General features: G+C 48.2%; 5 protein-coding genes across 5 annotated transcripts; 4 read left to right on the top strand and 1 right to left on the bottom strand.

Moving 5' to 3' along the window:
- Nucleotides 1-4,159: 4,159 nt before the first annotated feature.
- Nucleotides 4,160-6,394, top strand: QC763_503580 (uncharacterized protein; the record flags this gene model as incomplete). Its single annotated transcript, XM_062912945.1, has 1 exon — nucleotides 4,160-6,394. The coding sequence occupies one exon, from the start codon at nucleotides 4,160-4,162 to the stop codon at nucleotides 6,392-6,394; it is 2,235 nt and encodes a 744-aa protein (XP_062764174.1).
- Nucleotides 6,395-6,860: 466 nt separating this feature from the next.
- On the bottom strand, nucleotides 6,861-8,446 carry QC763_503570 (uncharacterized protein). The gene is made up of 2 exons (XM_062912944.1): nucleotides 7,491-8,446; nucleotides 6,861-7,432 (listed from the first exon to the last, which is right to left on the bottom strand). Exons 1-2 carry the CDS (start codon nucleotides 7,898-7,900, stop codon nucleotides 7,081-7,083), a joined length of 762 nt encoding a protein of 253 aa, XP_062764173.1. The 5' UTR covers nucleotides 7,901-8,446; the 3' UTR covers nucleotides 6,861-7,080.
- A 1,770-nt stretch (nucleotides 8,447-10,216) lies between these two features.
- QC763_503560 (uncharacterized protein) lies at nucleotides 10,217-14,477 on the top strand (the record flags this gene model as incomplete). Its single annotated transcript, XM_062912943.1, is given in 3 exon segments — nucleotides 10,217-11,927; nucleotides 11,935-13,836; nucleotides 13,894-14,477. Coding segments are annotated over 3 exon segments (4,197 nt in total).
- A 286-nt stretch (nucleotides 14,478-14,763) lies between these two features.
- Nucleotides 14,764-16,053, top strand: QC763_503550 (uncharacterized protein; the record flags this gene model as incomplete). The annotated part of the gene is made up of 1 exon (XM_062912942.1): nucleotides 14,764-16,053. One exon carries the CDS (start codon nucleotides 14,764-14,766, stop codon nucleotides 16,051-16,053), a length of 1,290 nt encoding a protein of 429 aa, XP_062764171.1.
- A 2,359-nt stretch (nucleotides 16,054-18,412) lies between these two features.
- MFS2_1 (MFS siderochrome iron transporter 1) lies at nucleotides 18,413-20,970 on the top strand. Its single transcript, XM_062912941.1, has 2 exons — nucleotides 18,413-19,200; nucleotides 19,261-20,970. Exons 1-2 carry the CDS (start codon nucleotides 18,965-18,967, stop codon nucleotides 20,807-20,809), a joined length of 1,785 nt encoding a protein of 594 aa, XP_062764170.1. The 5' UTR covers nucleotides 18,413-18,964; the 3' UTR covers nucleotides 20,810-20,970.
- Nucleotides 20,971-23,595: the final 2,625 nt, after the last annotated feature.

The following is a 23,595-nucleotide window of genomic DNA, read 5'->3' as shown; positions in this document are numbered from 1 at the left end:
CCGCTGCGGTTGCCCCCAGCCCGGTCTTGCACCTCGCCTAGTCAAAAAATGCCCGATTGGAATGGAAGTTGATGCCGACCCAAATGACAATGACGGCAAACAAGAGCCATCAGGATGCGGCATGCGAAAGATATCCCGAGAGCCCTACACTATGCCATGGATCTGCCGAAACTGCTATTACCGAAGCAGAGGTGACTACGAGATGCGCCATGGTCGCGAAGACGGCTGGGAAGGGTGGTTCGTAAAGAACTGGGACAACTCGCACGATGCCGGGAGGACACTGAGTACCTACTCCGGATCGTCCATCAACGACCCTGGGTATCTCGCGCTCGATGATGATGATGATGTGATGATGCTATCGCCAGCAGCATCGACGCCCCAGACACTGAGACAGTATCAGTCGGATTAAGCGAAGGGTCCAATCGACAAGTACAAGCCAATAAGATCATACGTCAAACGACCATCTGGTAGGCCCCTGAATGGCCCAAATCCAAGCCACTAAGACACTGACACCTGGCAGCAGCTAGATAGCTACCTCAATCAGCATCTTCGTCCTTGTACGCTGTCTTCCACGGTGCCTAACACCCTTGGTCCTCATGGTTGAGGAACAGGTGCCCAAAGCTTTGGTCCTCATGGATGAGGAGCACGGTGCCCAATCCCTTTGTTCCTCACTGATGAGGGACAAGTCGTCTTGGCAATCCATTTACAATCGAGAATAAAATGCACCTAACGTACATTATCAGCGAGTGACCCATATCAGCGAGTGACCCACTTTCTACGCGACGCGATATCTTTGCACTTCACAACAACTTTCCTCTACCATCCAAAATGCCCACTATTTTAAAAGAAAGCCAGATAATTTTAGCCCTCTAAGCTCTTTAAAATAACGAGAATCTAAGCGAACGAACTGCAGTTAAAATTTACGGAGTTAACCGTAAAATACTAAGGTATCGCCGTATCGGCAAGCCTGCACGACGCGATATAATACCTAATTCGAAGAAGCTTACTTAATTAGAAAAGGAGGCTATTATTTAATATATTATTGAGCTATATACGCGAGCTTTTCTACTTAAATTACGTAGTGTAGAAAATATAGTTAATTAACTATTACGCGTACGCGATACGCCTTTTATCGGTAAGCCCTAAGTATATCAATTTATTAAACGTTAATTAAAGCTCCGTACGTATTTTATATATAAATATAAATATTAGAGGGCTAAATACGAGGATTTAAAGGTTATTATTAAGTAATTTACGCTTATATAGAATACTAAAGCTAAGTATAGTATTATAAATAATAATATTTATAACTTGTCACAGTCAAACCAACAGCGGGCCACGCCACATGTGGGACGCGGGGCGCCCAGCCAATCATTAAGGAAGTCAGGGGACGGCCAATCAGGCATGGACAGAAGTGCTACGGTGCCAAGGCTCACGAGCAGTCTGCAGGATGCAAAGTGCTAGGGGTGATCAGAGGTATAGCACGACGAGCACATTGCAGGATGCAATGTGCTAGGAGTGATCGAGGCCGTAGCAGGGCGAGCACCTCAGAGTTCCAAGGTCTATATATACGGAGGAACTGGCTGGTGTAGATAGACAGTCCGCAGTATGCAATTCAAGTGGTATTCACGGCATCTAGTGTTTACATCGAGACATCTTGTTGTGCACTGTTTAGCTGCACCGAACCAGGATTATTCAGAAGTGCCTTCAACCGATATCCCTTTCAGAGGTTCTGGATAGGGGTTCGTCACATAACTTCGACGAAACTAAGTTTATAATAAATATTATTTTCGCGGGTATAATGAAATGGTGAGAAAACACACAAACCAACCACAACACCACAAATATACCCTCAACAGGGTGTATGAATGAGCGCACCTCCGTGACAGTAGCTCGCTCGCAGGCCGCACTCCACGTAGGACAAAGAAAAGACTCTATGGGCTCGCAGACCACATAATAAGCACCTGATCGGCCTGATCAGAGGGCCAGAATTGCCTGCACGCGTGCAAGGCACAAAAATATGAAGAAATAAAAGTCGATGATCTCCCTAAAACAGAATGTCCGAAGCAGACCGCTTATATACATGACCCCTGAACCTCCGAATCCTCCGAGAGCCCCACTTCCTTACTCAAACCCTCAGGCCTGTGGCCGCACCCCAAACCAATAATAATTATAATTTTGGACGGCCTTAATAAAGCGAAACTAGCTTAGCTTAATAACCGTAAATAAGTAACGGTAATTTAAAAAGTTAATACCTTCGGTTAAATTATCCTTCTTTTTATTATTTTAACCGCGTAATATTATTTTATTAATTAATATACCGTAATTACCGATAATAACTAAATTATTAATCCGGTAAGCTTAAATTAAGTTAAGTATTTCGATTACTATACGACGTTCCGGATAAAAGATAAATACCGGTTATTAATCCTCGACGGTTATAAAAGCTATTACTTAATTAAATTCGAATATTATTATTAGTAAAATAATATTATTACGCTTTTATATACTTTTATATTTTTTATATTACCTTTAGTTACTCGATATTAATTTTTTTAAGTTATTAAAGTAAACGTACGGCCGTTAAATCGAGGATTTAATATATATATATATTAATTACGTAAATAAGCTCGAATTCTTTTATACTTTCCGCGAAACTTTTTTTGCCTCTATAACGGAGAAAAATATATAAAGTAGCTTTACGGATATTAGTATTATACTATACGATTTAGAGAAGGTACTTTCTAAATTAAATATAAAGCTTCGTACGTTAATACCTTTATTCTTAAAGCCGGGCACGGCACTCTCTTAACTCTTTTAAATACTATATAATCCTCGAGAAACTACCTTATAGTTAAAGCTTATTAAAACACGGATATTAAACTATTAAAGTAACTCTTTAATATTAATATTAATTACTATAAATCGATTAACTAAAAGTATAATAACTATAATATACGAAGTAGCTTTTTTACGTATAGAGCTCTGGGCATTGCGAAAGGCTAATAAGGTACTTAGTAAGAGATAGAGAGCTAAAAAAACACGTGTAAGGCTTGGAGGGTCACTTGCCGTATAAGAGGCACAGGATCTACTGGATCAGAAGGCTGTGGGCGAGCAGGTAATCCAGGAAAATTGATAAAGTGGTGGTGGTACAGAGGGGTCTCGTATAAAGACTTAGTGCTGTGGTATATGCGGTAAGCCTGGCTATAATGCACGCATTTGCTAGGAGGCTACAGAAGCATCTGATTCAACTATTTCTAATGTAATTATAGTTAATTCCTTGTATTGATATGGTGTAATTAATGATAGTTTATTAGGGTGTGGTGGGAGGTGGGTCACTCGCTGATATGGGTCACTCGCTGATAATGTACGTTAATGCGTTTCCATGCGTGCCCCGCTATATTGCGTTATGGAGAGCTTGTGCGTACTATTTTACTTCTGATGTGTATTATGCGAGAAATGAGGGGTCGATGCTCACATGACAAGTCAGATCGAGAATGCAGAAGGTCTCAGGGGTAATTGAGGTGGCTTTATGTACCCACATATTCAGACATCCATCCCCCTTCGCAATATCTCACCAAGACCTGCAATAGTCAAGTTCTGTTAATATATTTTGCAGAAATTGATGGGAAGTTTGCCGAGGCATCCGAGTGTGTTCTATGCCGTCCCTTAACGTCTCGTCCCATCCCTGAATGAGCTGTAAAGGTCGAGCTTGACGGCGAGGATGGATAGGACCTTTGGAAGGAATGTGCTGAGAACAGGAACCAAGGATTCAGGTCTGTAACTGTGCACCCCTTTTCCCGCAAATGTTTACAGTTTATTGCCCATTTTTGAGTGTTTCCCTTTAAGCATTGCCTTCGACATAGATAGGGACAGGACTACCCCAGTGGGACATGTCAGGCTGACACAACCAGAAGATCAAATTGGCGGCTTACTCAACCGAGGTGCTACCATATAACGGCAGCAATCTCGACCATAGTCGGCTTTTATTCCTTCGATGTTGTGCAAAGGCTGAGAGTGCTCTGGTTATGAACAGCTATGCATGCAGGCTATACAATTACTCGGTGTAAACGGGGAATCATAAGATTTTCAAGAGACTAGGCTGGGTAGTTATCAACGTGCTGTCCCTAGGTGTTGTCAGTCTCTCACTGGTCCGTTGATGAACCCCAGTGTTTGGCTACCATTGGTCAATTTGACCGCCCACCACAGGCTTCAGATGCTGGCAATGGTTGGAAGTGCGTGTCTCCAGTTGTTGCACTTCTATGCCCAGTTCCTCTCAACTTCATGTTCTCTGAGACTGCTTTTCCCCTTCATATTTCTTTTCTTCCAGTCTCCCAGCGTTGACCTCATCTCTACTATGTCTCATTCACCGAAGCCTCCATCGCTAGCACCATCCCGCAGGTCCATTTTTCGCGAGGAATTCAGCTCGCAGCATACTCTTCCTCATCTCAATCTCGGCTTACCCACAGCAGAGGACCACCACGGCAACAGTGCAAACACCACCAACATGGCTGCATTCCCAACTCCAAGGGAGGTTCGCCGACTAGCAACTGATCACAACTTTGTTCTCGGCGCCACTGATCCCGCCCCCAGACGGTTGGGAATCTTGCCATTCATAGGAAAGCAGCTCTCTCTTGTTGTTGCACTAATTGCTGGTATTATCTCGGTGGCTGTGGCCATTGCCTACACCGTGGCAGCAAGCAAGCAGCTGTTTCAATGTCCAGCTTGGGCGAATGATTGCCGTTCGCTTGATCTTTGGACGGCAGAAAATCTGGGTGCGATACAAGGGATTATCACAGCAGTCTACCTCATCGGTCTATCTGCTTTTGCATATGTTTGTCAAGCACTCTGCGAAGCAGCGTTATGGCCTCTGTTACACACCCAAACACTCACCATCTCGGCCCTAGGGGGTTTCTTGGCTCTTAACCATGGCAATATCATGTCGCTACCTCAAGCCGCCACGGGGATACGCTCTCTGTCTGCGGCTGTGGTCTTTATGGTATCCTTGCTTGCAATCCTGCTTCCCCTGGCTGCCCCTCCGCTTGTAGGGTATGCATGCACGCCCATTCTGGAGGCGGTGACGATATCAAGCAACATCAGCTCGTCCGCATCTTCTGTTTTGGACAGACCATTCACACAGACCAACCCACCCTCACCAGCCTTCATCCCAGCACTATCAGCATACAACACCTACGCCAATAACCCAGCATCTGAACCACTACCATTCTTCAGAAACTGGCTCTTTGACAGGTCAATCCTTGCCACCAGAGGTAGTTTCACCGCAAAAGCCGTCCACCTCAACACAAACATCACCTGCCACGGCCAGCAGCTGCAACAAATCCACAGGAACAATGCCCCCATTAACGCCTTCAAAACAACAACCAACCTCTCCAACAGCCGCCACAAGCCCTTCGGGGAAGTATGGTTCACCCCCCAACCTCACCTCACGGTCTTCCTCGACGACGTCAACTTCCACTCAACCAACACAATCAACACAACAATCATCCTCGCCGCCATAAACGGCACCATCTCCGGCGGCCAAACAACCAACCTCACCCTAGGCAACATCAAATCCGTCTCAGCAATCAGCTGCTCAGTTCTCCTCTCCGTCAACGACGATGTCCTAACCATTGGCCCCGCGCCCCCTAACCCAACTCGCCCAGTATTGTCCTCCCTCTCGGACCTCAACCTAACCTCCACCCTCCTTTGGCTCACCGCCTCCCCTCTCCTCGTCACCCAGGCAATGTTCTCCAACTCCACCCTCACCCACCTCGACTCCAACAAGTGGACTATCCCCGGTCTCGAGTCCCTCCTCCACTTTTCCATAGCAGCAATGGCTACATCCCTTTTCAGCAGCTCCCCCTCTCAAACCCCAATCCATCAGCAGAAACTTGTTTCAGTAATCGAGACCAAAAAGCTTAGCACCGAACGAGCGTTTTTGCTGCTTGTCCCCCCACTGCTGTACACCTTTTTTATTATCTTCATGGCACTGTGGGATGTAGTCATGCACAAGAAATATCAAATCCCCGTCATGAGAGGCATGCCCGTATCCGAGGTGATAAAAAGCTCCCAGACAGCTTGGATGAGGGAGCAAGCTGGGGCTGATGGGGCAAAGAGTCATTTACCCTCTCAGCTGGGGGGGTTAAGCGTGAGGTTTGGGGTTGTAGGTGGTGGAGAGGTTGGGTTTGGACCGGCAAGGGGAGCGGTGTCAGGTTTTGTGACGGGGAAGGATAAGGGGAAGGGGAGGGATGGCAGTCGGGTTCATGTCGGGGGTAGGGTCCACACTGGACATAGCAGTGTTAGTTGGGTGGAGGAAGAGGATCGTGGTGGGAGGGATAAGGGGAGAGGGTATCGGGCGGAGGGGGGGGAGTGGCCGAGGAATAGTGATTGGTGAGACTGTGGTGTTTTTCAGCAGCAGTGCTTGTCTGGAGATGCATGGGATAGCAATGCTTGTTTAGAGACGAATGGGAAGGCTCTATAGAGATTCAAGACATATTGAACAGAATTTGGCCAAGAAATTAGTCGGAAATACTATCAGAAAGGTGCGACGATGACTTCATTGTCGCCATACGGGTAAGTGACCCCTGAGCCGCTGACTGGTGCCGACATCATAGCCTCACGCAAACTCGCCAATTTGTCTAACAATTCCTCAATGGACGACGCTCTCACCTAACTGCCCAAATTCAATGTTATCAAACGGCCAAATCACCAGCTACAGTGACAACTGTCCCAACTCAATTGCGTGCCCATTATCAAGTCTTGACATGTCTTGCCACTGCATAAATCTCTCAGCTGAGCCCTTGGCGCCAACGCCCAACTCCCATTCAAGTAGGTAACCAGCCGTCGCCGCAATTGCGGGACAAAGATAGCAAAAACTCAACATTGATCATTATGGGTATATCGCAACGCTTCTAAAGTGTGTATGTATGTGCACGCCCCGGTATTTACCATCCCATTCCAAATCCCTGCGCCAATAGCACCTGTGTTGCCAAATCGCTGAACCGAAAAAAAACCAATTCCAATCCTGAATAGTAGACCAACTCTCTACCAACACCCGATATCCCCCTTCATGTAGACAGCTTAAACAGCCTGGCGACCCTGCATCTCATACCCCTGCTGAGGGGGCTGGATGACCTGCTGCGGCTGTCCGGAGTAGGGCTCGTAACCCTGACCGGCATACCCAGCCTGGTTCGCCGCCTGCTGGTCGTAAAAGGCGGGCTTCTGGTATTCTTGGGGATAGTCTTGGCCGTATCCAGTAGTTTGAGGGGCATAAGCCGTGTCAACACCAGCGGTCTGGTTGAAGGGAACAGCAGCGGGGTTGCTGGCGGGCACGTAGGTGCCGCGGTTGCCACCGGAGCCGTCACCGAGAGAGCCCTTGCGGTATTGGTGGAAGATGATGGAAGCATAGACAAGGAGACCGAGGAAGGAGAGCCTGGAACGACAGCGGTTAGCGATTGTGGGAAGAGATGGACAAGTGGGAAATAGCCTACAGGATAATAACATTGATAACGGCGTACAGAGCGCTTGGCCTGGCGCCAATCATGGAAAGAATGAAGCTGACGACGTAGAACAGCGTCTGGAAGATGTTGGTGAAGAAGAAAAACTTGGGGCCCAAGGTGCGTCTGGCGCGCTTGATGATACTGACGAGATCGAAGATCAGACAGACGAGGATGATGACCATGATGATGACCGAGGTGGCCATGATGGCTTCGTATGTGAGGTGGGTGTTGTACTCGTCAATAATCCGCCTTGCGTCATCCTTGTACACCCCCAAGCCGGCAACAAGGAGGGCGTAGACACCAATCTGGATAAGCATGATCAAGATGCGGATGATCCAGAAGGGGACGAGCACCCGCTTGAGGAATGGCGACGAGTCGCCGATGATGTACTGTTTGCTCATGATTGCGAGACCGTTGTCGTCGTCGTCGTTGTCGACCGTCGTGATCGAGCGATCTCGATGTGGGGTGAGGTTGCTGGAGGTTGACAATGGAAATCCAGCCAAAATGCAAAAGTGCGTGAGTTCCACGATTGTTAAATGCGGGCAGGTGGTGGCAGTGATGCTAAAAGCCCCAACCCCTGTTGGACCCCTGTTGGGTCATCTTCCCCAAACGGGGAGTGTCGTCAGAGATGGCCAATCGCAATCAGCCAGCGGCTGCTTCAGCCACACAGCTGGGGCGAACTCAGCCCGAAAAGCATCCACAGCTCAGGATCCCGGGGTCAAACGGTGCCTGTGCCTTAAACGCTTAGCTTAGGATAAATTGGGCAAGACTCCGATCTGAGGTCATCCAACAGGCCTGTGAGCAGAAGCCCTGTGGCTGGTTATCATGGATCGGTGAAGCCTCTTGCAGGTGTTTAGTTTTCCGTCGGGGAGGAGGGCTGATGTGATGGTCGTAGATCAGAAATCCTTCGCAATGGGAGCCATTGGCAGCCGTAATGCCCTGGCGGGAGCAGCCACGCGGGTTTCAGCTCCTATCCCAATGAACAACAACCCGGGAGTCCAGAAGCAATGCTGTGCTACGTCACGCACAAGCCAAAAGATCACACTCCCTGGCGGGAGGACCATTCGTTAGGGCAGAGACCTCCTGCAGCGCGCATCCATCGCCTCAACCACCCTTTTCTTCCGTGTCAAAGGATTTGAAGCGAAATGCTTTCAGGGTCTTGTCAGAACGGCACTGAAAATCCCGACGGTGATAATGCCAGCGCTGCACAGATGCCCCAGAAATAAATAAGCGCTAGCGTTTAGGCACTGACAACAAGCATTCCCCTGGTGTTTCCTTTGCTTGGCAAGCCACCAAGCCTTCCTGACATGGTTTAATTTGTGGGGTATCATCCGGGCAATTTTTAGAACATGCCTTCTTCGCCGACGACAACCGACTCATCTGAACTCGAAGAACAGCGAAACGGTGAGATTAACTCTGTCTTTCCATGAACTCTTTGTTACTGGTCCGTATCCACCGTTGTTGTTCCGAAGAACAAGCAAATTGCTTGGTTACTGAGGCGACCCAACACCGAGTCAGTTGCACGATGGCCATCAACAAATACGAGGTGCCTTTTGCCTCTTTTTGCGTGTTGTCATGATGAGTAGAGGACTCTACTGACCACTCTCGTAGGCCTTTGACGAGATCTCTACTTTCTGAGTCGGCAATTCCAGACAGCACCTGCAACGCTGAGCGGTGGGATGACAAGATACCCAGTACGAGAGACATGGAACTCAGCTGGCGCATGATACAGCAGCTGGCTGCCGGGCCGTTGGAATTTCCGTCGTCGAGTTCAAGCTTATAAGATGCAGAACTGGAGGATAAGGTAACCCTAAACCAAGGGCGTGTAGCCCAGTGGTAAAGCATCTCAGTCGCCAAAAGTTCGTTGCCTCGAAGCTGTTACAAGACAGGTGAAAGGGTTCGAATGTACAATTATGCTCCATGAGCAAATCCCAAGTTCGAATCCTGGTACGGCCAGTTCTTTTTGCGTTTTTTTTCTTTTTTTCTTTTTTTCTTTTTTTCTTTTTTTCTTTTTTTCTTTTTTTCTTTTTTTCTTTTTTTCTTTTTTTCTTTTTTTTTTTTTTTTTTTTTTTCTTTTTTTCTTTTTTTCTTTTTTTCTTTTTTTCTTTTTTTCTTTGCTCGAAAGCTTCGTCAGTTGTTTGCCGGGGTAGATGACAGCTGGTTGTCTGTTGGGAAACAACAGGCCTTGGTTGGCAAGGTGGGTGTTTCCGTCATGACATGGGAAGTCGGCTGTCAACAGTAATTGCCACGGTACCCTCAATCCAGTCTGGCCACACGAGATGCCGGTGAAACGGCGCGGAAGAGAGCATCTCATGACGGCCAGCCCGACTACCAGGTAGGTAGGTACCAATTTCTTCGCTGCCCGCAATGTGCTGATTAACTCACCGAAAGAAATGCTACCAAGTGCTGGAGGGTTGCAAAACAGCACTTGCTGCAGCCCCCAAAGCACTACAACGAACATATGAACAGCTATTTATCCGCATGGCACAGGGTGGCAATACGACTACCATGAGCGTATCAAACTCCAGAGATTCTGCACTACATCAGATTTTGATAAGGACTTTTCGGCTGTCAGTGTATTACGTGAAGGCACAGATTTCATCGAGCTCCATATAAATCTCGGCGTTTTATCAACTGCTCTTCCTTCTGCTGAGGCAAGTCTGTCATCACTAACACCCTTTAGTCAATTGCCCAGAGTCAACATTAATCGACCAGTTATGTCTGAGCCTAGATCAAAGACCACGGATCACCATGAACCATCTGCAACAACTTGCCTGGATGTCCCACGTCATCTTTCCCACGTGGGAAGTCTAGACGTACTCCTTCTACCGGAAAACCTTTCGGATGCCGACGAGGCTTCGGTTGCAACATGTGAATTGGAGATCATTGAGGCTCGATCGATATCAAGTAGTGATAACGAGACCCAACCCGTCAAGACAGCTAACATTTTCCTCGAGGAGACAGTGACCGGGAACAGCCTCACACATACCCCAGATATAGAACTGGAAGTCAATCTTACAGGGTCCGAGAACGATAACAGCTGTGAGAGCATTGAGGCCTGTTTTCCAGTGCAAGTGTCTGAAGAAGATATTGAGCTACGGGATTTCACAGGACGACATAGCGGAACCGGGAGCACAGATCACCTTACTGCACCCCCAGATCTACCAGCGCCTGCGATCTCCCCCCTTGATGCGCAGCATCAGAGCCCTTCTGCCTCTAGTCCTGATGGCCAGTCACAACCCGAGAGAACTCTCCCCAACTACAAGCCAATCGCTTTGACATGGCCATTTCAGGTCTTCCTCCTGGCCATTGTTATTGGCATGTTTGCGTTTCTGGAATATCAAATGCACGACCTACCACCCCTCCGCTACAAGGCTCTTCAAATGGGTCAGCAAGAAATTGCTGACTCAAGAGATGCCCTGCTCACCACAAGCACGGTTGTCTTCTCACTCAATACACTGTCTATCGAAGCCAAACCACTTCCTCGAAGCCCACTGGTGGCACCTACTCCCGCCACTCTAGTCAGACTGGAGCCAACTGTCGACGCCCGTGACAGTCCTGAGCCAACCCCGAAACTAAGGATAATGGTCCCGAGACCTAGCGAGACCCTTTATCCTTCCCCTCAGCCGCCCGTGACTGCGTTCTGTGGCTGGGGTCGTCCGTATTGGAACATGTCCGAGTATCAATACTACAACCTTTGGGACACCGGCGTTCTCTCTCAGTGGTATGTAGCCCTGGAAGAATTGATCCCAGTGTTCACCACTACGGACCCTTCTTGGTGTCCGTGCACGGTGAGTGCTGGGTACGAAGGAAACTGGCCCTGGGGCTGGCCCGACTTGCCAATGTGGGACACCCACGACGAAGGCTGCAAGTCGGTGATGAATGCTATTTGCTCGTTCAACTATTACAAAGTCCACACTTGGAGTCCAAAAGGGCCGTCAGGGTATCAATTTCGGACCGATCTGAACCTGGTCTCCAGCAGAAAGGAGAGAGGCATGTATGGAATTGCCCTTTCACACCGCGCCTTGGATCCTATGACAACACCGCCGTCATCACATAGCGCCTTCTGGGGGTATCCCCTCACCGATTCGGACAGCAACATCATGTTTCCGCTAGAAGTACGGACAGCAAGGCTCGAGCAGCAGGACGTATTCGGCAATAAGGTGGGAAGGGACGATATTGCGTCTTTTCCAGTGAACTACCGCTGGATGGCCGACACGCTGCTAAGCACTGAAATTTCAGATGGGGTCACCCCGTGCAGCACGGATATGATGGAGGTTTGGTGGTATCAGGATCCTCTGGGGACTTGTACGGGTTCACCGTCAAGTTACGCGACTGTCTGGTGGACCCTCCCGTTTGGCAAGCCAGTCACCTCCGACGTATCAGAGACGCAATCGCACACTACCATCCCGGTCTATGCCAGCCTAGGTAATAGACACCTCAAACGATATACAAACCCACAGCAACGAGCCCAAGCCCTCTGGCGCCATCACAGAGCAGGAAGAGCCCTCGAAAACAACCCTCAACGTCATGACCACTACTGAGACTGTGACACCATCTCCAGGGCCCACGAGCGGTCGTGGTCCTGATGCAAAGCCGATATCGAGGACAGAAAACACCAAAAACAAATCAACGCAGTCCGCGTCATCAGAAACGGAGATTCAGGGGCCAGTCACTATCTCTTCAACAAAGGGTGAAGTCACATCTACCGGTAGTGTAACTCCAGCGCGGTACGATTCAACGCCACTTGCTCCTCAGTCTGAGACAACTGCCTCGGTCAGTAGCGGTTACTCCTTATCCATTCCCCAATTATTCTTTACCGCCAGCAGTCTACAAGGCGAACAGGGCCATTCTAGTGGAATGAACTTGCCTCCTCTGGTCTTTGTAAGCAACGCCGTGTCTGAACCAGATAACTCCCTATCCAAGTTGCCAATGACCATTCTCACAAAGTACGGAGATATTCTCCATCATGACGAAGTTAGCGCCACGATTGTTCGAGCCAGCAGCGTTACCTTTGACTCTGCTCTGGAGACCACACCTATGGTCTCAGCGGAAACTAGCATTTCTAAGATTCCAAAACAAGATTCCAGGACAGCGTTTGACGTCGACATTGGCTCGGTTTCGTCCGCGATCTCAGCCAAAGATCCTACCGCACACCCCTTAAGTCATTTACTATTGATCCAGGAAGAGCATACCACTAAGAAGGAGATCAACAACACCAATGAACCTACCACACTAAACACCACCTCGCAAGAAGCCTCAACGCTCACTTCTGATGCCTCTTCAACCGGCATCGACACCTCTCAACCACCTCCCATCCCACCAAACCCGCCTATAGGCCCAATTCCCCCAGAAGTCCGAGGAAACTTCTTCAACCTCCGCTCAGAAACCGACTACCTCATGGCCTCCCTCATTCCAGTCCTTCTGGCAACACTCTTAGGCATCCCCGTCCAGATCGCAGTCAGTTCCCTCAATTCAATGCTTCCCTTCAGGGCACTAGGTCATGAAGCCGGAACACTGCCAGAAGACTCCCTCCATTTGCCCTCCAATAGCTGGCTAGCACCATGGATAGCATGCAGATTCCTGCACCGATTCAAAGATCCCCTCCCATTTCTCAACGTGCTCCTTGGACTCCTATCCACCATCCTTATCCCTCTATCGGCCGAGACAATCCGTCTGGAATTCACCTCGATCAACTGCAAGGTCTTCAGTCGGGTATGTGCCTTTGGGTTGAGAAAGGCTGGAATTCCCATGCGAGCCGCGGAGGGTGTGTTGGTGGCTATTGCTGTGCTTGTTATCGCGATCGGGGTTCTGCTCTCACGGTGGAAGAGTCGAGTTGCTACAGAGCCGTGGAGTATTGCTTCCATGGCTGGGCTATTGTCCGATGCTGAAGTGAGGGGGTTGGTGCGGTCGTTGCCCGGGTGTGCTGAAGGGGGATATCTAAGGGATGATCAGATTGCCAGTGTTTTGACAGGGAGGCGGTACCGTTTGGGGTTCCTGGGAGATGATGATTCAGAATATGGGATTGAAGTCTGTCCGGCGATGGAGGACGACTCACCGATACAACCCACGACAAAAAAACCCCCAACCCGCACACCTGTCTCTTCCACACCAAAGAAGAGATTCTGGCACATGAAACCAGCCACAAAAGAGTTTCTCGCCCGGGCAACGACTCTACTCTTCGTCACCGGCCTGCTGATCCTCATCCTCTATTACGAAAACACCATCCTCGACACGCCTTTCGAACGGTTCATGGACAGCCAATCCTTCGGTGTCCGGATTCTGTTCACCTCCTTCGGCATCATTGTCAGCGGATGCTGGGATTACTTCTTCTCTCGTTAGTCCACACCTTCCCCGTCTGCCATCAAAGACACATTCTAACCGCCGTCATTAGAAGTATCCCACTCCTGCATCCACCACCGCCTCTCCACCGCCCCCCAACTAGCCCGGACCTCCATCCTCCTGTCCCCTCCTTCCAACATCTTCACTGGTCTCTGGCAGTTCGCCCGCTCAAGAGATGTCCTCTTCTTCAACATCGCCTTTGCCGCCCTGCTGGCAAAGTTCACACCGATTTTGTTCTCCAGCATCCCGTTTCGGAATACCGTTACCTGGAAGATGCATGAGGCGTGTACGTGGTTGGCTGTTGCAGTACTAAGCTATATGGTGATTGTGCTTGTGGTGATGGTGTATCTTGGGTGGAAGCAGCCGCGGTGTTGTTTGCCAGTGAAGACTGATACGATGGTCGGGTGTATGTACTACCTCGCCGAGTCTGAGATGTTGAGTGATTTTGAGGGGATGGGGGTGTTGGGGGGGAAGGAGAGGGATCGGTTGGTGAGTGAGATGGGGAGGTTGTATGATTTGGGAGCGGTTAAGAGGGCGGGCGAGGTGGTAAGAGGTGAGGGTGGGAGGCTGGTTGTTGACTACTTTGTCGCTGATTCTGGGGTTGAACGAAAGGGGCGAGTTAGGGAGGCGCGCTGATGAACGCAGCCACGTGTCTATCAGGGCGCGATCTTTTGGAGGTGTGAGATGATGCTGATGGGTCGAAGGTGCAGGGGCCACCCGGTGTGTCATTCAGGAACGTTTTGTGGCCAGCAAGGTCCCCGCCCCACACCTACGTCATCGTCCAACCTCACCTTCCCAAACACTCGGTCTTTCGATGTCCCCTAACATAACTCACCTGTTCAAAACACATCACTGTATTCGCAAGTCGTCTCTTTTCCACTCAGCTATACCTAGGCTACTTTCCAATTGACCAACGATAATCATGGCCGGCGTCGTAGCAGCAGCCATCGCGGCTGAGCAAGTCATCATGACAGGCGTCGAAGCCGCAGCAGCAGTCGCCATCGCAGCTCCTACCGCCCCCCTCAAAGTATCCCTCGTCCAGCTTGACAAGCCCGAAGGCGATGACGGCAACATAGCTCGCTCCAATCATTCTCTTACAGTCATCGACGACAAAGCCTACCTCTTCGGTGGCATCGATGCCTCCGGCCACCTCTGCTCTCCCACAGTGCACGCCATCTCCCTTCCCCAAGAAAAATCCCAAGCCGACCCCTTGACTTCCAAATCCACCTCCCTAGCAGACTATCCCGCTTTCCCAACAAAGGACATCTCCACAGGGGAACTCAACGTCCCCTCCGCACGCAAAAACCACGCCGCCTGCGCCAGGGGCAACCGCTACGTCTTGATCCACGGAGGTGAAGACGCCTCTGGAAATCCCATTGACGAAGGGAACGTCATCTGGGAGTGGGATTCGGAGACCCTGGCATGGACAAAACTCCGGGGTGCAACTCAGCTATACAAGAACATGGCTCCTCGCTCTGGTCACTCCCTGTTCATCGACGACAAGCAAGGTTTTCTCATCTCCGTCGGCGGTAGCAACGACGAAACGAAACGCGAGGTTTGGTTTTACGACCTGAACCAGGCAGTCTGGACGACACTGCCTGACCTTCCTTCTTCGGTCCAGCTGCTAGACGCGAGAGCCTACGCAGGGAACACGCTTTACGTCCTGGCTAAATCCCCCTCTGACCCCAACACAGTGGAGTTGCTGTCATTGTATCTCTACAACAACGCCACAGACAGGGAAAAACCCCTCCCCTGGGAAACGCATTCATTCACCGCTCCCTCTCCCCGCCCACAGCCACGGGTTGGTGGTGCGCTGGTTCCGATAACGACCGGTTATGGGAGGGAGTATCTTGTCTATATGTTCGGCCTTCCTGTCGATGAATCACTGGCTTTCCAAGGGGATATCTGGACGTTGCAGCTCCCATCAAGGGGGGTCACGGGGGCAAAGGTGAAGGATTATGTGAGGGAGAAGCTTCCAAAGATGAGCAGTGGGGAACTGACGTGGGCGGAGGTGGATTTGGTGGCTATGGAGCAGATGGAGAGTCAGGGGAAGGTGCACCCAGGACCGAGGGGGAGGTTTGGGTTTGGGGCGTGTTCAGGGGGGAGGGGGGTGGTGATTTGGGGTGGGGAGAATGCTAAGGGGGAGAGGGAGGAGGATGGGTGGATTTTGAGGGGGGCGGGGGGGTATGAGGATTATGATCGGAGGGAGTAAAAGATGAGTTGTCACGCGTCTTGTGACTATATCTTTTTGGGTTCCTTTGGGCTGGAATGTTGATAGACAATGGATGGGTATATGGCTTTGTTAGTTCCGGCAGGTATCCGGCTGTTCTCAAATTTGAAGATTGCTTATATTAGTTTTCTGGTGTTTCACCATGTGGGAATTTGCTGTGGTCCCTCGAAGGGCATCCTTGACACCTCTTCATGGTGAAACATCTCAACGTCGGTCAAGTCTACTCCTGATGGTATCCGTCGTCACTGGGACACCTGCCAGAAATACCAGTCAGTGGCAGATTTTATGCCTTACACGCGTCTGGCAGTTTCACCCAGTGGGAACATAGGCCATCCTCACCTTTAGCATGATGGTAAAGTAGTATCGCTGATGTGTGCTAAAGGACAGAAAACTGCTATTTTTGTCTACAGCTCTTGTAAAGATGTAGTTTCGTGCCATGCTTTTGGTGTTTGTGTCGTACTGCAACGTATTGTTGGCTGTGGCACATTCCGTGGGATGTGGAACTACTAGCCTCCATCGAGAAAGGCATCCGACCTGTCACACTAAGAGTAATGAATCCAGCTACGATAGTCGATGTGCGAGAATGGGAATTGTTATTTCTTCGTCATGATTGAAGTAGGGTTTCGTTGGTCAGGTTTCTGTTGTGTTCTGAGTTTCACATTGTCACCTACGAGATTTATCAGGTTGGCATCTTCTTTTGCCCGGTGAGCGAGAGTGGTTTCTGAAAAGCTTGGATGTTATATTGGAGGTGTCGATGCCGTCCTGTCACATCATAAACCATGTTCGCAGTTTAACTAACAACTTTGGGGACGTGAGCTCGCGAAAGCTCACTTCGAGGAGATGTATTACACGATCACCATTTGATGAACTCGCAGGGACGTTTTAGGCGCCATTTTGTGTGCCGTGCGAGCCTCGTCGCTAAGGACGGTGAGTTTTGTTTGCTGATCACCATGTTGCCACTACTTACACCGACGGTCTACGAGATGTCGCCGACCACAACGAGAGAAAGACATCAACAAAGATGATTCGCTCGCTGGTGATCCCTGGGGGGCACTGGGGGGAGCAAAGCACTGAAGAAAAAAAAAGTTGAGTCCCGCTCGTAAACCCCGAAATGGCTTAGGTTCCAGGTTATCAGATCCTTCAAGCAGTACCAAGAGGCGCCAAAGGAAGGCAGCAACGTATCACGAGTGGGGTACCCACGCTTCCATGCAACCATATATGTGGGGAAGGAGCCGACGAGTGGTGAAACGACCGACAGCAAGAGAACCTTTTTGGATTTAAATGGCTCACTGCATGTTCGTGGGTTCCAAGAGTGGACGAGATGAAGAGAAAATCCCGGAGACCTGGTTCATGACTAAAGGGTTGGATGTTGCGGTGGGCATCACGTCTTGGTGGTTGTTGAAACTCTCAACATGGAGATGCTGTCAAAAAGTTTGCAAATGCCGCCGGGAATGCGCAGCTAGACTCGACAAGGTGCGAGGTACCAGCGGGAAGGGTCTTGGACAAGCTCACTTTCGGCGCTATGGCACAATCATGTGGGGTTTAGTGTCTTGGGGTTCTTGGTTGTGGGATATCAAAGCTCCAAGCTGAGACAAACATGTTGGGGGGCGTCGTGTGAAATTTTGGATCATGGTGCTGACGGTTTTCCCATGTCCATCAATACTCTGGAAAATGAACGGTATTTCCTTCGGCAGTGGCTGAAGCAAGAATGGTTAATGGCATACCAGAGGCTTCACCTCGGTATAAGCTCCACCGAACATCTGCCCGTTATTACATAACAGAATAATAATGGGGCCGAGACCTTTGAAGCTTGAAAAGTTGGGCGCTCTGGACCAGGCAAACTGGCGCAAGCTGTTCGCAAGGCAAGCAGGTGTCTCTCCCACGGGATTACCAAATGCAAAAAGCCATCAACAGTGATGTGGTGTAGGAGAACAGAACAAGACTGGAGCCGATGTCAATGGGCTGGTGATACAGGCAGTCGATAGCGTCAATAGCGTGAAGCTGGTTGCAGAACGGCAGCCTCAACAGACCAGTTCTTTGAGAAATGGCTTTATCCCACTGATAATGTCGCCGATGTCGCAAAACACCCATGCAGGCCGTCGGTCGAGAAGCAAAATGCTGCTCCAGGGCTACGAGGAAGGTCCGCGATTGGTGGTTGAACGCTCGTCCCTACAAAAGCCATCCGCCACTTTTTTTTATCAATCAGATAAGATGAAATGCTCGACGATCTGATAAAAAACGCCCCACCTCTGCCAAGGATGAGCCCCGACCAGAACTTCCGTTTTCGAACATGATCTTCTCAACGGCCGGACCTTGCTCGGAGCTTGCTCCCAAACAACATCGAACTTGGCAGTGCAGACTCCTCTAGCTTTTCACCGGAACGATACCTGACTGGTCCTTCCTCGGCCTCGTCCCCTCCCTCCTCCATTCTCGCCCGGTCGCCCTTCCACATTCCCGCTGCTTACCGCCGGCCGTGGCAACGACGCAACCCGCGCTGCTCCGGCCTGCTCTCATGCACCGGTGGGCCCAAAATCCCTGCGGATGACACGCCAAGGTGGTACTGCTCAAGGGTTTTCTGCAGAATATCACAGGAGCACCACAGGATGATGCATCCAGTGCTTGCCTCCACGCGGGATTCCCGTGGCACTTGTGGGTTCTGGCCTGTTGCTCTGGGATGTTCTGTGTCACTTATTGGAGTCCCACTGGGTCGACCGAGCGGATATGTGCATTGGGTGATACAAGCCGACGGAGAAAAGCTGATGTATTCCCACCCTGATGCATTCCATCTGATTAGATTATAAGGTCGCGTTGCGCTGCTTCCCGGGCCATTTTTTGGTTCCTACCCTCTCATCCCTTTTCGCCGATCCTCCTGTTCCTCCCCCAAGCCGACAATATGAGGGATGCTCTTTCTCGGCTGCGGCCGCACAGCAATGTTCCTGTCGTGGAACCAGGAGTGGACGAGAAGGCCGCCAGCGACAAGGAGGCCAATGTCGTCAATACCGAGGGTGTCAAGGAATCTGTCGCTGACGACTCAGATGCCATCTCGCTCGATGCTCAGCGTGGTGTGCAGGATATCGAGGCCCTGACCAAGGTGTGGACGAAACAGGACATTATTTTGGCATATGTCACGTAGGTAGACTATCCCGCTAGGCATGTGTAGCTTGTGCGCTAACATTTATGCTTGCTCAGTATCTGGATCATCTACTTCGTCGATGCGATGCAGCAGAACATGACCAACAGTCTGCTGCCCTACGTCACGAGTGCCTTCTCTGCCCATTCGCTCACCCCTACCGTCTCGATCTTTGCGTACCTGATCTCCGGCCTGTCCAAGTTGCCCCTTGCCAAGATTCTCGATATCTGGGGTCGTCCGCAGGGTTTCATCCTCATGGTGATTTGCCTGACAATCGGTCTCGTCTTGATGGCTGCATGCCAAAACGTCGAAACATATGCGGCCGCTCAAGTCTTCTACTTGGTTGGCTACAATGGCGTCACCTACTCGATCTCCATCTTCGTTGCCGACACCTCGTCCCTCAAGAACAGATCTCTGATGTTCGCCTTTGCCTCTTCCCCCTACATCATCACCGTCTGGGTTGGTGGGCCCCTTGCGGACGCTTTCCTTTATGGCCCTGGTTGGCGATGGGCTTTTGGCGCTTTTGCCATCATCACTCCTGTCATGTGCGTTCCCTTGTTGGCCCTCTTCTACAAGAACTACAAGAAGGCCAAGGCCCTTGGAGTCATGCCGGAGAGAAACTCTGGGCGCACTTGGCTCGAGAGCCTCAAGTATTACGCCATCGAGTTCGACGTCTTTGGGCTCTTGCTCATCATTGCCGGGTTGGCACTGTTCCTTTTGCCTTTCAACATTTACTTCTACCAGGCCGACGGATGGGCCTCGGCCACCTGCATTGCCATGCTCGTCGTGGGCTTTGTTCTTTGCGTCGCCTTTGCAGTGTATGAGAAGTGGTGGGCGCCCAAGACCTTCATCCCTTATGAACTCCTCACCGATCGGACTGTTCTTGGAGCCTGTATTCTTGCCGGCAACCTGTTCATCTCCTTCTACATCTGGAACAGCTTCTTCGGCTCCTTCCTTCAGGTGGTCAGTGGCTTGGACATCACCAGGGCCAGTTACATCCAGAACATCTACAGCATTGGGTCCTGCTTCTGGTCACTCGTTGTCGGTGTGCTGATCCGCTGGACTGGCCGGTTCAAGTGGTTGGCCTTGTACTTTGGCGTTCCCGTAACCATTCTCGGCGTGGCTCTCATGGTTGTGTTCCGCCAGCCAGATTCCAACATTGGATACATCGCCATGTGCCAGATCTTCATTGCAGTTTCCGGCGGCACTTTGGTTATTTGCGAGCAAATGGCTGCCATGGCTGCCACCACCCATCAGTACATCGCTGTTGTCCTGGCCATCGAGGCCATGTTCGCCAACGTTGGTGGCGCCATTGGCGGCACCGTCGCCACCTCTATCTGGGGCACTGTCTTCCCCAGGAGCTTGAACAAGTTCCTGCCCGAGGCCGAGAAGGCTAACGTGTCGCTCATCTTCTCCGACCTCAAGACCCAGCTCGACTACCCGTGGGGCAGTGAGACGAGAATTGCCATTCAAGATTCGTATGGCGATGCTATGAGGTACATGATTATTGCGTCGGCCGTCATTCAGGTCATTTCGATTGTTTCGGTGGCTGTTTGGAGGGATATCAAGGTGAAGGATTTCAAGCAGGTGAAGGGCAATGTCATCTAAATAGGGAAGGTTTCGGATATGCTTAGTGGTTTCATGTTGGACTAGAGAGGTTTCATGGCTGGATGATGTATGTAGTAATAATGGGAGGAGGCTTTTGTATACCCCGGGGAGGAACCTTTGGAATCAAAATATTTCACACCGTTGTTTGGATTGTCACTCGAGTCTGCTTGATTTCACGTCGCGTCATGTCTCATGAGCCTCAATGATTTCTAAACGCCTATAACTGATAAATAAAGCCTACTTAATATGTCTAAAGGCATATATACTACCTATATTTAAACTTTTCAAAGTCTACCGACTATCCGTTAACGGCTATCGACAACGGTTAAGGCCCAGTGGGGGCTACGCATCTTTCAAGACCTTCGATCGTCTTTCAAGACGTATACTGTTGAAAGGTCTTTTCATACTATCCAAAGGCCTATTCACCGTTTTTAGAAGCCGAGGAACTATCATATATGGCCTGTTGTGTCTGTTTCACGGCCTCTTAATTCTATGTTGTAGTCTCCATATGTAGTGGATGGAGTCATCTCAGTTAATCTGATTCGGTAGAAAAGTTTGAAATCCACACAGTCACCATTTTCACCTCCCACACAATCTTTTCTCCCATTGAGCTCTGCTCCCTTTCCTTTCAGCCACAATCTTTCCTTTGCTTTACATCTTTACTTCCCTTCACTACCTATGTCACGGTTCTGGAAGACAGTGGGGCCACGAGGACCAATCAAGACTGGACCGCGCCATCGGGCGGGGCTCACGGTCCAGGAGATCAGACGGACCAATAAGATGGGGACCGGGGACCGCGGCGGGGCTCACGGTCCAAGGTCCAGTATCGGCCAATACGGAGCGGACCGAGGACCGTATACAAGACGACGGTCCACGGTCCACGGGTCTATATATACGGAGGAACTGGCTGGCGTAGATAGATAGTTCCGCAGTATGTAATTCAAGTTGTATTTACGGTATCTAGTGTTTATATTAAGATATCTTATTGTATATTGTTTAGCTATACCGAACTAGGATTATTTAGAAGTACCTTTAACCGATATCCCTTTTAGAGGTTCTGGATAGGGATTCGTTATACGTTATATATTTACTTTAACTCTATTACGGATAAGTTAAAGGCGTCTTTTTACTACTATAGCTGGACCCGAAAACGTTTAGATAGGAGGCGTCCTGCTTAGCCTAGGCGCCGAGGGACCTTCTACTAGATCTATACCCTCTACCGTAAAGTAGGTTATTAAGCGTTTTAAGGAACTCGAGGATAAAGCTTAGTAGACCCAGAAATAGATTTTTACTATCTTAATTACGTTTAAATCGATTATTAAGTTCCCGGTACCGGAGTATTATAAAAGAAAAAAGGTAAAGCTTAAAAGGTTTTTAATTTAACTTAAAACCTATTTTCGTTAATACCTAAATTAGTTTATTAATAAAAAGTCGAAAGTAATTTTCGCGGCTATTAAGTTTAAAGATAAGGCTTTTATATAGTTTAAACTTATTTTTAACGATTATTACGAATAGAAGCTAGAGGATTAAAAAAAGATTATTATAGAATATTTCGAAAACTATCGTACCTTTAAAGCTAAGCTTAAAGAGGTATTTAGGGAGTATAATAAAGTAAAGTACGCGTAGGATAAACTTTTAAATCTATATTAAACGCGCTCGGTAATCGACTATACGGTTTAATTTAAGATCGATAATTTACGTAACGCTATTAATAATAAAGGATTAATATAACTTTTTTACTATAGCCTTAAAAATAAAATAAAGGATAAATTATATAAAGAAATAAAGCCCGATATTATCGATAAATATATTACTATAGCTATATAGATCGACGATCGGTAATTCGAGTATCGTATAGAAAAAAAAGGAGGTAATAGTAAGGGTAGTTACGGTAATAACTATAAGGGATACTTTAACGGTAACCGCTTTAACGATAAATATAAATAAAAATATTTTAATATTAATTACTTTAGTACTATATATTCGGGACCGATAGACGTTAATATTATATAGTAGTAAAAGCCGTAAAGCTAAAGTTAAAATAAAGATAACTTTAAATATTTTAATTATAATAAAATAAGATATTTTAAGAAAGACTGTAGGGTACCTAAACGGCTTGGATAAAAAAAAAGATTATATTAATTACTATATCGAAAGGACCGAAGGTTATAGAGGTAATAGTTATTAAATATTAATAAGGTAAAGTAGTAAGCTCCGAAGAAAACTCTAACTAGTATATTAAATAAAAAAATATAAAGTTCTAAAAAGTAAAGGAAATACTAAAAAAGCAAAAGGTAAAGTACGAGGAAAGAAATTTTTAAATATAAACTTTACGGAATTAAATAATATAAATTATTACGGAAATTACTATAAAAGTCGTTAAAGATAAAGGTCTTGCGTAAAGATTTATTAAATAAATAATATTAAAAAGGTAATATAATAAATATAAAATTATTATTTTATAGGATATATTATAATTTATAAAGCTTTTATATAAAAGCTAAAAAAAGTATTAAAAAAGTAAAAAGGTCGTTAATATCGGGATCGTAAAGTTATTAAAAAATATATTAATACCTATATAATATATATTTTATAAGGGAGATATAGTATAGCTTTATTTTAAATATCCGGAGTATTAAAAAGTATTTTAGTTTTAATATATTATATATAGATATATAAAGTATTATTAAAGTAAATCGCTATATAGTTACTAGCCGGTACGTAAAATAAATAAAGAAGGTAAATTATAATTAATTAAAAGGATTATAGCCCGGTAAAAAAAAGCC

This window comes from Podospora pseudopauciseta (assembly GCF_035222475.1).
Source record: "Podospora pseudopauciseta strain CBS 411.78 chromosome 5 map unlocalized CBS411.78m_5.2, whole genome shotgun sequence".
Classification (NCBI taxonomy): domain Eukaryota; kingdom Fungi; phylum Ascomycota; class Sordariomycetes; order Sordariales; family Podosporaceae; genus Podospora; species Podospora pseudopauciseta.
The sequence above is the reverse complement of the archived record's forward strand: the minus strand, read 5'-3'. Positions and strand labels throughout refer to the sequence as shown.